The sequence below is a fragment of the Phodopus roborovskii genome, unplaced genomic scaffold (assembly GCF_943737965.1).
Source record: "Phodopus roborovskii unplaced genomic scaffold, PHOROB, whole genome shotgun sequence".
Lineage (NCBI taxonomy): Eukaryota > Metazoa > Chordata > Mammalia > Rodentia > Cricetidae > Phodopus > Phodopus roborovskii.
Genome location: NW_026126613.1, coordinates 1,399,153 through 1,412,535, shown reverse-complemented (window position 1 = coordinate 1,412,535; position 13,383 = coordinate 1,399,153). Strand labels below are relative to the sequence as shown.

Genomic DNA, 13,383 nt, shown 5'->3' with positions numbered 1-13,383 from the left:
GAGTTGTAGCAGAAGGCAGGGCAAACCTGGAGAAGTAAGGCTGTCATCTCTTTCCACTATGGCTTCTGCTGTAGTTCCAGGACCCTTAGAGATGGGGGTGTGACCTGAGGCTTGAAAAACAAGATAGAGCCTATCCTCCCCAAGTTGCTTTTGGTCATGGTGTTTTATTATGGCCGAGAAACTCTAAGACATAATTGATTGAAGTCTGGAAATAAGGTTAAAATTAAAAAAATATATATATATATATATATATATATATATATATATACTTAAAAGTCAAGGAATATCAAATATTTTGACCACTTGTATCACTTGAAGCTTTAAATCAACCATCCATTCCTTATTGACTGTTGCTAGGACACTTTAAGTGTGTGTGTGTGTGTGTGTGTGTGATGTCTGAACCTTCTGTTTTGTTCCCTGTTTATTTCCTGGCATATCTTATCAACTTTGCTAGACTGGAGATAGGATCTGCAGTCTTCTTTTCTTTTCTTTTTTGGAGGTGATGGTGGTACTAGACTACAGAGATAAGGAATAGCTTGTCAACAAACTGATTAATAGGACCTGCCAGTAACTAGCTAACTGACCTTGAACATGTCACGTGACTTCTGTCACCTTCTCTAAAATGAGAAGTAGGGATAAGAAAACCTCTGAGCTTCCTTTTGCTTAAAATTTAGAGTTATGCCAGGTGGTGGTGGCACATGCCTTTAATTCCAGAACTAGAAAGGCAGAGGCAGGTGGATCTCTTTGAGTTCCAGACCAGCCTGGTCTATAGAGTGAGTTCCAGGAAAGCCAGGGCTACACAGAGAAACCCCATGTTGAATTACACCCCCATCTTGAACTACATCCCCTGGGGAGGCTTAAGAGTTATTATACAATTTTTTCCCCCCAGTGCTTGGGTAATTGGATTGAGTGTCTTCTATCTACTTACCTTCTTGAGCTTTTGCATTAGTTACTGTATGGAAGAATTTTTTTCCTGCTATAGTAAAATCCCTTTCCAGGTTTGGCGTCACAGCCCTGTGAATCCCAGGTGTTCAGGAGGCTGGAACAGGAGAATTTTGAATTCAAGGCCAGCTTGATACACTAGCCAGACTGTCAAAAACAAACAAACAGAAAACCCCAACCACAAACATCCTAGAGGCTGGGTAATGAAGAAGGACAAAAAGGCTTATTTATATCCTTTCATGAGATGCTACTAAGGACTGAACTAGTCGTCTACCACTGTGTTACATGTGCAGTCCTAAAGGTTTGCTGAATTCATAGGTTTAGAAGTGGCAATATCAAAGTGTATGGTGCCAGCTCGGGTAAGAAGCCCGTCTGTCACATCACAACTATCGCGGTTAAATAAGGATCAGGATAAACAAATAGGCCGAATAGATGTTTATTCAGGGAGAAATAACTTACAACCTAGACAGATGAACACCAGGAAATTCAACCCGATCCTCTCCTGTCCGAGTCACGCCAGCAAGAGAGCTTTTCCCGGTTCCCCCTCCGACTTCCTTCCACCAGTCACTTCCGCCCATGGCTCCACCCCCAGTGGGCGTGGTCAGTGCCACAGAAGGACTATCTCACTACACACAACACTTAGCATGGCAGTAGGAATGGACGCCCAAGGGAAAGATCTCATGGGGACATTGGAAGCCAGCCGCCATGAAGAGGTCAGCCTTGCTTCGATAACAGTGGTTCTCAGGAACTTACGGAAGCTCCAGAAGACTATCATTCTTTCCTTCTGAGGGCAGCACCCTCACGACCTTCTGCCAGACTCCACATACCTCACACCTGCCACACTGGTGACCACCATCCTCCAGTACAGCAGCCCTTGGGGGCCAGGCTAATCCCTGACCAGTTATCCTAGTTTAGGACTAATGACAGGTATCTCTGTTGTAAGTTGTAGGAGGTTAGTGCTTTTGCCAGTCAGTTGTTCCTTGGACTTGGGTATTTGAAGCTCTTATTAAATGTGATGCCATTAATACAAGTTAGCTATTTGGGAACTTATGCGAGTCACCAGACGTTTTCCCATGTATATTTCTAATTTTTGTTATTACTTGTAGTGCTTGTTGGAGGCTTGGCTCACCGAAAAGGAAGAGTCTCTTAATAAAGTCCAGACAAGCAACTTCAAAGATCAAAGGGAACTCAGCATCAGTGTCCGGCGTCTGGCTGTAAGTGTACTATGTCCATGTCTGCCGTAAGCCTGTGATGGCTGGTGTTTTGTAACTAAGTGTTAATACAGTTGAGTGAATACAGACTATGGCTCATTTCCCTTTACTATAAGTACCATCCATAGTACTGAACCAAGAGCCATTTATTGTAGCGTTGAGAACGGCAGAACATGTTGTCAGTACAATTCTACCTGCTTATACTTCCCGAGGATGATAAACCTTATTGAGGGACAGTTGTCTGATAAATATTTCACATGCTAGATTTTGAAGGAAGACATGGAAATGAAGAGGCAAACACTGGACCAACTGAGTGAGATTGGCCAGGATGTGGGTCAGTTACTCAATAATCCCAAGGCGTCTAAGCAGATGAGCAGTGAATCCGAGGAGCTAACCCAGAGATGGGATTCTTTGGTTCAGAGACTAGAAGACTCTTCAAACCAGGTACCTTTTGATTTGGGTAGAGTATCACACCATGAAGTAAAAGTGTAAGTGTTCAGGAACAAATAATTGAGGTCTCAAATCCAAAGTGTGCAGTACCAATTGACAATAAGGATGAGGCATGGACACAGTATGGCTTGCACCAGGAAAACACTGTGATATAGAAAAGAAGCCAGTCATGAACAGTGTGGTTCCGTGTGTATGGAATGTGTAGAATGGAAAGGCACTCATTGGTTTCCAGGGGCAGGGATTGCGGAATTTGGGATGCTGTGAGGTTGCCAGGGGTTGGGGGGATTGGGGAATGGGAAGCTGCAAACAGATACAAGGTTCTGTTTTGGTGTATTAAATTGTCTTGGAGTATATGAACTAATCAATGATAGTTTAAGCTTTTTACTTGAGACAAAAGCCTGCAGGTCTCTAGTTCAGAAACTAGAAGCTCATTGCTTGCAGGCTGGGGTAGTTAGGGGGAAGGGGATGCAAAGAGAAGGTGAGTAGTACTTAGGAAATGTCAGTAAACATCTCTTTTTGGACTGCCATTACTGTGGGGGGGGGGTCAGCAGAACAAGAATCTAGAAAAACAAGTTGCTCTAGGTCTTGAAGCAAGATGACTTTGGTTTTGGGATTTGTCATTATTCAAGCAGAATGGAGGAACATTACAAGATGTCAGGGCCATGGCTAATGTGAACTTATAGTGTGGAGCCAGCGACATACTTTAGCCTTTGCTTCTATGTAGCTCTGCCTAGCCTGGAACCACTAACCACTGTGGCTGTTTACTGCGCGCGCATGTGTGTGTGTGTGTGTGTGTGTGTGTGTGTGTGTGTTTACAGGCGTGTGCCACCATGCTGGGCTTGAATTGTGCATTTTCACAGGGAAGATTTTATGTGACTGTCTCTCAGTAAAGGCCTTCCTATGAAACCAAGGCTCCGTGTGACTTTTCTTTCAGGTGACTCAGGCTGTTGCAAAGCTCGGCATGTCCCAGATTTCTCAGAAGGACCTTTTGGAGACCGTTCATGTACGAGAACAAGGAATGACCAAAAAGTCTAAGCAGGAACTGCCCCCTCCTCCCCCGCCAAAGAAGAGGCAGATCCATGTGGATGAGGAGGTCAAGAAAAAGTGAGACCCGACTTTGGGCCCCCCTACCATGTAACTTGTATGGGTCAGGAATCAAATGTGAATTTGGATGTACTTATTATTGTGGAAATTCCGTGGTGAACTCATTTGCTGTCCTTTGAGTCTTTGGAATACTCTGCTTCACAGGGCCCAAGCATCTAAATTGCCCTGAGGGAGTTTATTCACCCTCTGTTAAATCTGGAGTCTTCTGATTCCCAGTCATCCCCCCCACACCACGCCTCCAAGGATTATTTGTGCTCCTTCTTTATTCTTTCTTTCAGATGTTAAAGCACTGGCACTTTGGCTTCTGATACATTCCTTATTGTTTGTGAATCTCTTTCCCTTTCTCACTGTTAAAACAGCAGCTCAGGGAAATAATGCATTTCCGGTCTCTCATCCCCCTCCCCCCTTTTCCTCCCCATCCTTCCCTTCCTCCATGAGTTTGGGTTTTCTTTGTTAATTTCTTTATCCGGTTTCTAAATAGATTCTCCTGTTGGCCGAAAGGCCTCTCTCTTGGGTTAAAATGTTCCTTTTATCTTATGGATTCAAAGAGAACCAGAGACCGTCAGAAGGGGAACTCAGTGGCATTTTCCCTGGGCCTTAGCGGTGTCACGTCCTTTAAGATGTACTGTGTTCCAGGTCCCGGATCTTCTATGCCTGGACACAGCGCGCCCTGGGCATGGCCTCAAGTTTGTTGTCAGGCTCCCTCCTGCAGTGAGAACCCCCGGGCTCAGGTCCATCTGCAGTTATGAGGGGCCTGAATAAGAACGATACGCTTTTCATAGGCTAGCTTTTGTTAGAGAGAGCAGGAGTCAAGGCGTAGCCGCTGATTTTCTTTGTGACCCTAATCCTGTTTCCTGTCTCCCAGTGGTGCCTTGTGAATGACTAGTCACCTGGAGTTGCAAACAGCCGCTGTAGAACCTTTACTTAGGCATTGGAAGCAGGGAGGAAGATACCACTGAAGTCAAAATCAGCAGCCATCTTCCATTTCCTGAGCCCTTGTTAGCTGCCGGGCGCATCTGGCTCTGTTTGTCTCCAGGGCTGACTTTGGAATAGACGCGTGTGTCATGGTGTGAGCTTAATTTAAACTTGCCTGTAGTGAATAATGAGCCTTGAACTGCAAGACACAAAACACTGTACCCAAGGTGACTTCAACAGCTCATTATCATGTCACATGACAAGAAGTCCAGAGGTGGTACAGTTGTGTGGTAAGATGTGTCGCAGCAGCAAACATTCCCACTGTAGTTCTTGCTGTCATTGGCTTGGTGGCTTTCACTCTCAGCAGTTTGTCTTAGCAAACTGCGTTCTTGAGGTCACTTGAGAGAATAAACGTCCCTCAGTGTACTGGAGGTCCAGATGAACTGAGTCACATGTCCCCTTCCCGTTACCCCCGTCTACCCGGTTTGTACCAGTTATAGGGAGGGTGTTGTGAGCTATGAGGGGCTAGTCATGATCTTCAAGATTAGATTGATATGGATATTCATTGCTGAGTTATTTCCTTGACAGAGGCCTGAGTTCATGTAATTCCTGGTAGCAGACCTCATTTGTAATGTCTTTATGTCCCAAGTTTGCCTCTGAACGTCCTGTGTGCTGTCTTTGTAGAGCTGTGTAGAGCCCAGGAGTGTTTCCCTAGGCAGGATCAGGATCTGGCAGGTGCTCACTGGGATTTCTAGCTTCTTATTCCAGAAGATAGACTTGGACTGGGATACTTTGCTAGCAGCAGAAACAGAGACGGCTTGTAAAGAAATGGCGTGGAGGCCATCGCCAGAGCAGAGACGAAAGATGGACGCCTAAGTTCTGAGCCCAAGCTTTGTGACCTTTTATGGGTCATTGGCATGCTAGAACTTCCTCCGTGTGCAGGGTATCTGTTCCTTGTCAGCCATGGCTGGGGAGGCTTCTAGTCTTCCTCTGTCAACTGGTTTTTCTCCTCTGCGAATCTCCCAGCCTTAATGGACTTCAGTTTCCCCTTAGTCTCTTGATCATCCCCTCTTCAAAATGGTCCCACGTGAGTATTTGAAATTAGCTCTCATATTCATTTCCATTGTCTTAAAGCCTAGGTTCTCCTGAGCTATTTCATAGATTCAGTCTGCTATAGAGATGGCGATGAACTTGTGTTGAACACAATTGAGAGCCGCAAATAACCACGCATTCCCAGGCTCAGCTTGCAGGGTGTGTCTTAAACATGGTGGTCTGTTCTCTTTCCTTTTGATAGTGACAGTAGTCAATTTTATAATGTTTTTTAAATTCTGCTCAGGACCAGCATTACCAATGATCTGGTGATCTGGTACTGGGGTCAATATATCTAACTCATTTTAAGGGCAGAAACTGACTTGGTCCCCAAGGCCATTTTAACTATGATCTTTGGGCTTTCTTCTCCGAGAGATTATGTAGCAATCCTAATAGGAAGATGGACGTAAGATACATGATGACACCTGGATTTTTGTTTACTTAGCTAGAGCATCACATTCTCTCTCATATATGTTCAAATAAAATTTGTGGATCCTCAGATCTGTGAAACGAAAGGGGTTTAATGAGTGGCCCAGGGACAACTTTTGAATACCACATTAGCAAAACTGCTCAGCAAATAGAAATGGGCACTTTGGAACTAAGAGGCCAAGACATGTGTGTGTGTGTGTGTGTGTGTGTGTGTGTGTGTGTGCGCGCGCGCACACGTGTGCGCGCGTTTCTATGTGTGCTTGCGTGCATGAGTGTGTGTGTGCACACGCGGGCTTGTATGTGTGCTTGTGTGTGTGTGTGTGCATGTGCGTGTGTGTATGTGTATGTGCGCGTGCTTCTATGTGTGCGTGCGTGCTTGTATGTGTGCGTGCGTGCTTGCGTGTGCGTGTGCATGTGCATGCATGGATTCCAGAGGGCCATTCCTGAGGCATCGTTCACTGGCTTATTTGTCAGTGATCCTCAGGAATTTGGCTGCCTCTGTGTTCCCAGTTCTGGGACGATACCCATGCCACCAAGCCCATCTTAATCAGATCTTGCAGGGCAAACAGTTTACCTACTGAGTCATCCATCTCCCCAGCCTTTAAGCATTTGTTGTTGCTGTTACTTTCCTTTCGGTTTTTTTGAGAAAAGATTTCTCTGTGTTACCACCCTGGCTCTCCTGGAACCCACTCTGTCGAGTAGGCTGGCTTCAAACGCACAGAGATCACCTATCTCTGTCTCCCGGGCTGCTGGGATTAAAGGTGTGCGCTATCAGGAAAGACTGGGGAAGGATGTTTCGCTTGTTTCTGTTGCATTTAGATTGGCTGTAAATAGAGAAGAGACTGTGAGGTAGGGAAGGTTTTGGGATAAGTGGGTGCACAGTCCTTAAGAGGCCTTGCCTTTTCTGGTTACTAGCCTGGAACATGTACGTATTAACGCTGGTGGTGCTTGGGGTCAGACACCAGATGCCAAGTCAGTTTTACCTATGTTCAGGAATGTGGAACTATCGCATTAGTTCTGGCTGGTAGCTATTACTTGGTTAATTCTCTTACCTTCCCCACCCTATACCTCAGCGATTTACATTTAAGATAGCGCAGGCATGCCTTTTTAAAAATCACATTTTATACAGAAAACTTACTTAGCCAAGGGGCAATTATTCGGAATCTTCTAGAAACACACGTTAGGGATGCTCCCCAGAGGGATCATCAAACACATCCTCTCCTGCTTATGGTACTGATACACACTGGGCTGAAGAGGCTAGCTACACTGACTGTCCTTGTGTGGATGCATCCCATTTCATTTATTGGTGTGGCAGTTTTTTAAACCCCCTGAGCTGTGTTTCTTCTGCTCTGACAGGACTGACCAAAAGTGTGTTTTCATAGGGAACCGTGAGGATTCTCTGTGTTAGTGATGTACGTGGAAGGCTTGGCCAAGGGCCCGGTCACCTTCCTCACCGTGTTTCCTCCTGCCTTTGCATCCTGTATCCAGCCTGCCCGTGCTTCCTTGCCCATTGCCCCTCCCTTGCGTTCCTCTTGCTTTCTACGGTGGCCTTTTCTTTGCGGTCTTTGGGGTCTGTCTGCAAGGTGAATGGGACCCTATGAACAGATTCTTATCACAGTTCTGTGCAATGAGTATGGTTTTTCCTCCCGCCACTGGTCTAGTCCCGCCACCACGCCAGCCCCAATAACACACAGAGACTGTATTTGATAAAATGCTGTTGGCCAGGTAGTTGTTTCTTATCGGCTAGCTCTGTCTTTATTATTAACCCATTTCTGTTAATCTAAATATTTCCACGTGGTCTCATCTTACCGAGAGCCAGCTGGCGTCCTGCTCTCCCCAGACTCTCCATGCTGACTCCTCCTTACTCCTTCCTCTTTCCTCCTTGTCTCCTAGTCCCGCCTGTCTTCCTTTCCTGTTGGCCAACAGTGCTTTATTCATTAACCAGTATGAGAAACATATATACAGAATGACATCTCCAATCAGTTCTGTGCTTAACACCTTTCCTTCCTCTTTATTTAAGTCTGGATTCTGTAATATATCACCCAGGGCCTTCCAGTAACTGGCCCCTGTGATTTCTTGGCCTCATTGCTAATTAGCCTTACCTCACAGCACTCATTGAACCAGACACATCCATTTGTAGCTTTCAAAATATGACCTCCCTTTCCTTCATTTTCCCTTTGCAAGGAAAGTTGTTAAGCATGAGCACTGTTGTGCCCCGAGACCACCCTTCCCCTGGATGGGTGAGGAGTCATTCACTCCTCTGCAGTTCTGGAATTAGAACCTAGCAAATTCTTTAGTTATGACTGGACGCTTTCTACTGCTTCTTGGTGACATGAAGCTTCTTGAAGGCTGAAGTAGGTCTAGTTAACTATGTATTATATAAACCAAGACAATTTTAGGAATGCTTATACTTGTTCTTTTCTGTTATCATCTAACAAGAGCTGGTTTTTGTTGTCTACAATACTTTATAAAGATATGAACGAGTCCCAACTAAGTAAAAACGTTAATTATTATTAACCTTATGCTAGGGTTACTCTTAACTGTAAAGATGCAATATTGCTATGGGTACTCGCTCTATGTTGGGGCATTGTTGGGAACACACATGCTGATGGGCGTTCAGGTTGCTCCTCATTTGGGCCAAGGCACCAGAGGAAGCAAACCAATGGCATAAACTAATGTCTCCCTCTTGAACCAGGTTTGATGCTGTCAGCGCAGAGCTGTTGAACTGGATTTTGAAGTTAAAGGGTGCCATTCAGAACACAGAGATGAAAGAATATAAGAAGTTGCAAGAGACTTCAGGGATGAAAAAGAAACTGAAGGTAAAATATAAAACAAATACTCCAGGAAATACAACAATCCATCACGTTAACTTTGCTGTTGGCCTAGAGATGTGGCAGGGTCTAGAAGCTTCCATGAAATAAATGTAGCTGCAGATGGTTTTTAGAGTGTCACACTAAACATCAGACCCCCATGTTTGGAGGAGGAGTTTTAATTTTTCCCCCTTTTCCTCCTGAACCATTGAGTTATACATTACAGCACCATTAGTGCATTTTAGTCTGCTACCCAGTAACTTAGGACTTTGTGCTGTCCCAAAGACATTTTGCCTTTGTATACTATATAGCATCTGGTCTATTAAAACTTCCTCAGTATATTCTCTTTCAACAAGATAGCTCTTAAAGAGCAATTACAATCCATCATTAGATCCATGCAGCCAGTTAACTGGAGTAAAACTATTGGGAAAAGAGTTTCTAGAAAGTTACTGAAAGCGGAAATAGAATGTATTGTATACCTAACATTACAGAGGATCTGAATGAGTAAGGTGTGCACATACCCAGCTGTGATGTCCCGTGTTTCCCAACCCTCACATCCCAATCTAACAGCCACAGTAGAGAATTGCAGCTTTCGTTAGAGAATTGCAGCTTTCTCTCTTGCTCAGGGAATGTGTGGTGAGTCCTAGGATGATTGTATCTGAGTTGAGCACATGTGGACTCACTTTCCCCAGCCCACTACAGTATAACATGTTTACTTTCCATTTACATCTTTTTTGTTTGTTTGGTTTGGTTTGGTTTTTCGAGACAGAGTTTCTCTGTATTACTTTGGAGCCTCTCTTGGCACTCTGTAGACCAGGCTGGCTTCAAACTCACAAAGATCCCTCTGCCTCTGCCTCCCGGGTGCTGGGACTAAAGGCGTGTGTCACCAAGGTCCGGCTCCATTTACATCTTGTTGGGTACACTGTACACTGTTTTATATAAAAAGCTTCAGCAATCACAGATTGTGGTGCCTGGCAGTTCTCCACAGATAGATACCGAGGGCCACTGTATTATGATAAAGGGCCACTTCTCAAACCAAAAACACTTTAGTTTGGGTTCTAAAGCATATTGTCATTATTTTGAAATTGTGTGTGAAGTGTGCTGTGTTCACACTTGAGTTAGAATTGGAGCCTGGACCAGCTATAATGCCAGCCGCTAAAGTGGAGGCTCACAAACATTTCTCTTGGTCTCTTAGCTCCATCATAGCCATGTCAGGGTCCTTTGTCCCCAAACCGTTCTTTCCTTCTGTTTTGTCTCCCACCCCCATGCTCTCATGCTCTTTTCATTTTATTTGAGACAGGTCCTCACTATGTTGCCTTGTCTGGCCCTTGTAAGACCAGGCTGGCTTTGAACTCACAGAGGTCCGCTTTCCTCTGCCTCCTGAGTACCAAGGTTAAAGGTGTGTGCCTAAACCTTTGCTCTTATGATATGAAATAAACCATGTTTGTGGATAGACCCCCAAATGCTAATGTTAATGGTTTCCCCTTGATAGTAACTCATGACGACAGAGAATGCAATTTTTCCTTCTAAAAGAATCTGAACTTTGTAGCTACTGTTATCGTTGATCTTTTTAGAATTTTTGTCTTCAGATTTATTAATTCTTAGAGTACTGGAGAGCAGCCAGGAATTGTTTAGTTTTTCATTGTAGGACTTTGCAGATAAACTTTGAAATAGCTAAAGAAAAGTTAAGAGACACTAAATACAAGATTTTCAAATAGCATCAACGTTCTATGAAGAGGAAGTTCTCAGTATTTTATATTTGGGTTTTATTTCCAGGGGTTAGAGAAAGAACAGACAGAAAGAGCCTCCCGACTTAATGAACTGAACCAAACCGGACAAATCCTTCTGGAGCAAATGGAAAAAGGTGAGACCCTGCGGGGTTTTTTTTTTTCTTTCAAATCTTTTAGAAGGTCATGCTTAATATTTGCAGTTTAACACATAAAACATTTAATAGAAAAATCTAGAAAAAAAAAAGCTGGTTTTCAATCTTTTTTTTTTTTTTTTTTTTTTTTTTTTTTTTTTTTGAGGCAGCAGAATCTCTTAAAAACGGAAATCTTATATTGAAGCTTTTTATTAAAAGCAGACAAAATCAAAGTCATTCTGCCCCCACGTGGGGATGGGGGAGTGTCAGAAAACTAGAAACCTCGAAAACCTCAGCTGAGCAATTAAAATGCAACAGAGCACAAGATTTTAAAACCTCACCTTCAGGGATACATACTCTGAATTTTTCATATAGATGAGGCAAAATTTTATGTTGGCCACTTCTTAGATATGAAATTGCCTTCTTTGTAAACCCACTATTCTGGTTTTATTCTGTTGCTGTGACAAACACCCTGACCCAAAACAGCTCAGGGGAAGAAAGGGCTTATTTCAGCTTAGCGGTCATTGCCCATTACTGAGGGAAGTCAGGGTGGAAATACAGACAGGATATGACAACATATAGCATGCTCCTTGCCTGGTCTGCAAAGCCCAGGGGCTTCTGCCTAAGGAATGGAGTTGCCCACGGTGGGCTGGACCTTCCTGCATCTTTTAACAATCAATACAGTCCCCCTACGGTGTGCCCACTGGCCAATCTGATGTAAATAACTCCTTAGTCGAGGTTTTCTTTTCAGATGATGCTAGGGTATGTCAAATTAAAGCTAACTCGGACATTTGCTCACGTTCAATTTTTGGTCATTGTCAGAGGATCACGTTAATGTGCTCCAGGGATATTTTTTCTGCTTAAATTTGTTGTAGCTTGTATTTATAACTATTTGCAAGCCACAAAGGCCCCATCCATCACTAAAGTCTTGCACAGACGTAGAGCAACCTAAAATTAGTATTTGTTTTTGCTGTGGCTATTCAGTTGGGCATATAGGTATTTCCTTGCTGGGGGGGGGGGGTGGATCTTCCTCCCTGCCCCCTTACCACAAGAGGTGATAAGTTGAGAAAGTCAAAGATTGGGGCGGGGGTTTCAGTTTGGTGAGGACCACATGGCGCTTTAGGTGATGGCAGGAACTGTAGTGGGTACACGCCAACTGTTGCACGTATGCAGGAGCAAGTAGGGCTGGCCAGGCTTACCGCAGAGGTCCCTTCTTGAGAACTCTAGGGGGAGGGGCCAAGAATCACATTTCCTGTGCACCTGCTCCTTATTCTAAAAATACTTACTTTGTCAGTCAGCTGGTGGGAGCCTTAGCTCCATCCGCGCATAGAATTCATGGCTAGGCAAGGGACATGTTAGTCTCCTACAGGCAGCGCTTGCTTTTCTTCACTGGGATAGCAGTGCGTGACCTCAGCAGGCAGGAACAACTTCAGGTAGTGCCCTGTAGTGTAAAAGCTCTCGTGCCCGCTTCCCACAGTGGGACGCTTTTACAAGCATCAGAGTCATTGTGTAGGCTAGGAAGTGGCTGGTCTTGTAGCTTGTGAGCCAGCATAAGCTATAGGAATTCCTCAACCTGTGGCAGTGGCCAGCCTCACAACCTCTGTGCCCCTGGTGGCTAAGAGTCTTGGCTCTAAAGACTTGGCAGATTTCTGGGTCTGTTTCAGGGAGCATAGCTTGCAGTTTCTTCTCAGGCTTTCTGTTCCCTTCTATCTCTCTGCTGCAGCCTCCGCTCTCCACCCTCTCTCCTGTTCAGTTTACATCCACCTTCCCTCTTGTCCTGCGCTGTCCTCTCTCACGGCTCAGCTGTCACTTTTGGCTTTGGATGCAGGCACTGTACCTGGTCCGCCCTTTTCGTGCCCGTCAGTAGGGGCTCTGCCTGTTTCGCAGCTGTGCGTGCAGCTGGTTCCCATGTTATTTTTGCAACTTGCTCAGCTCCTCTCTTCTTCAGGTGTCGAGCAGTCCCCGGGACTGCTCAGTTCTGCATTCCCTCCCTCCATCCTTCCTTCTTCCCCCAAGTCCCTCTGCCCCTTCCCGACCTCTGAACCTCACCTCCACACTAGGGGTTGAATCCAGGGCTTTGCACACTCTAGCCCTGTGGTCTACCCCGCCTTTTTCCAAAGTTGTTAGGTGATCAGTCTTCCCCAACCCCCCCCCCCCCCCCCCCGCACTGCTGCCCTGGTTCAGATCCGACTGCTTTGATCGCCCACCGGTGTCACCTCTGCACGGTCTCTTGCTTCTTTCTTCCGGTCTCTTGCTCAGCCCATCTGCCTGAAAGTAGGCAAGACCACTCAGGAGAAGCCTTTTATAGGGCCTAATGTTGCAGCACCAGGGGAAGTAGTATTAGAGTGCATTTTTTTTTTTTTGGGGGGTAGGCTCACTCATGTAGCCAGGGAAAGGGTATCTGTGTCAATCCCAGCAGACCCGCAAAATAAACAAAGCGTAGCTTTTATATGGAGTAGTACTGTCCACTTTGCTGGGAAAGTGCTTTTTCGTGCTCCAGCCTGGTTGGAAATGCTTGCAGTGTTCTCTAGTGCTTGCTGAAGGGTGTTCTAGCAAAATGTTTGGTGGAAAG

At 45.1% G+C, this 13,383-nt stretch overlaps 1 protein-coding gene across 1 annotated transcript in view; it reads left to right on the top strand.

Annotated features, from left to right (window-relative positions):
- Utrn (utrophin) overlaps positions 1-13,383 on the top strand; it is a 456,941-nt gene that overhangs the window by 129,364 nt on the left and 314,194 nt on the right. Inside the window, exons 15-19 of the mRNA XM_051206176.1 lie at positions 2,049-2,156; positions 2,418-2,597; positions 3,538-3,707; positions 8,836-8,959; positions 10,727-10,814. Of these exons, the coding sequence (XP_051062133.1) occupies positions 2,049-2,156; positions 2,418-2,597; positions 3,538-3,707; positions 8,836-8,959; positions 10,727-10,814 (670 nt within the window). The remainder of the gene's footprint in view (positions 1-2,048; positions 2,157-2,417; positions 2,598-3,537; positions 3,708-8,835; positions 8,960-10,726; positions 10,815-13,383) is intronic.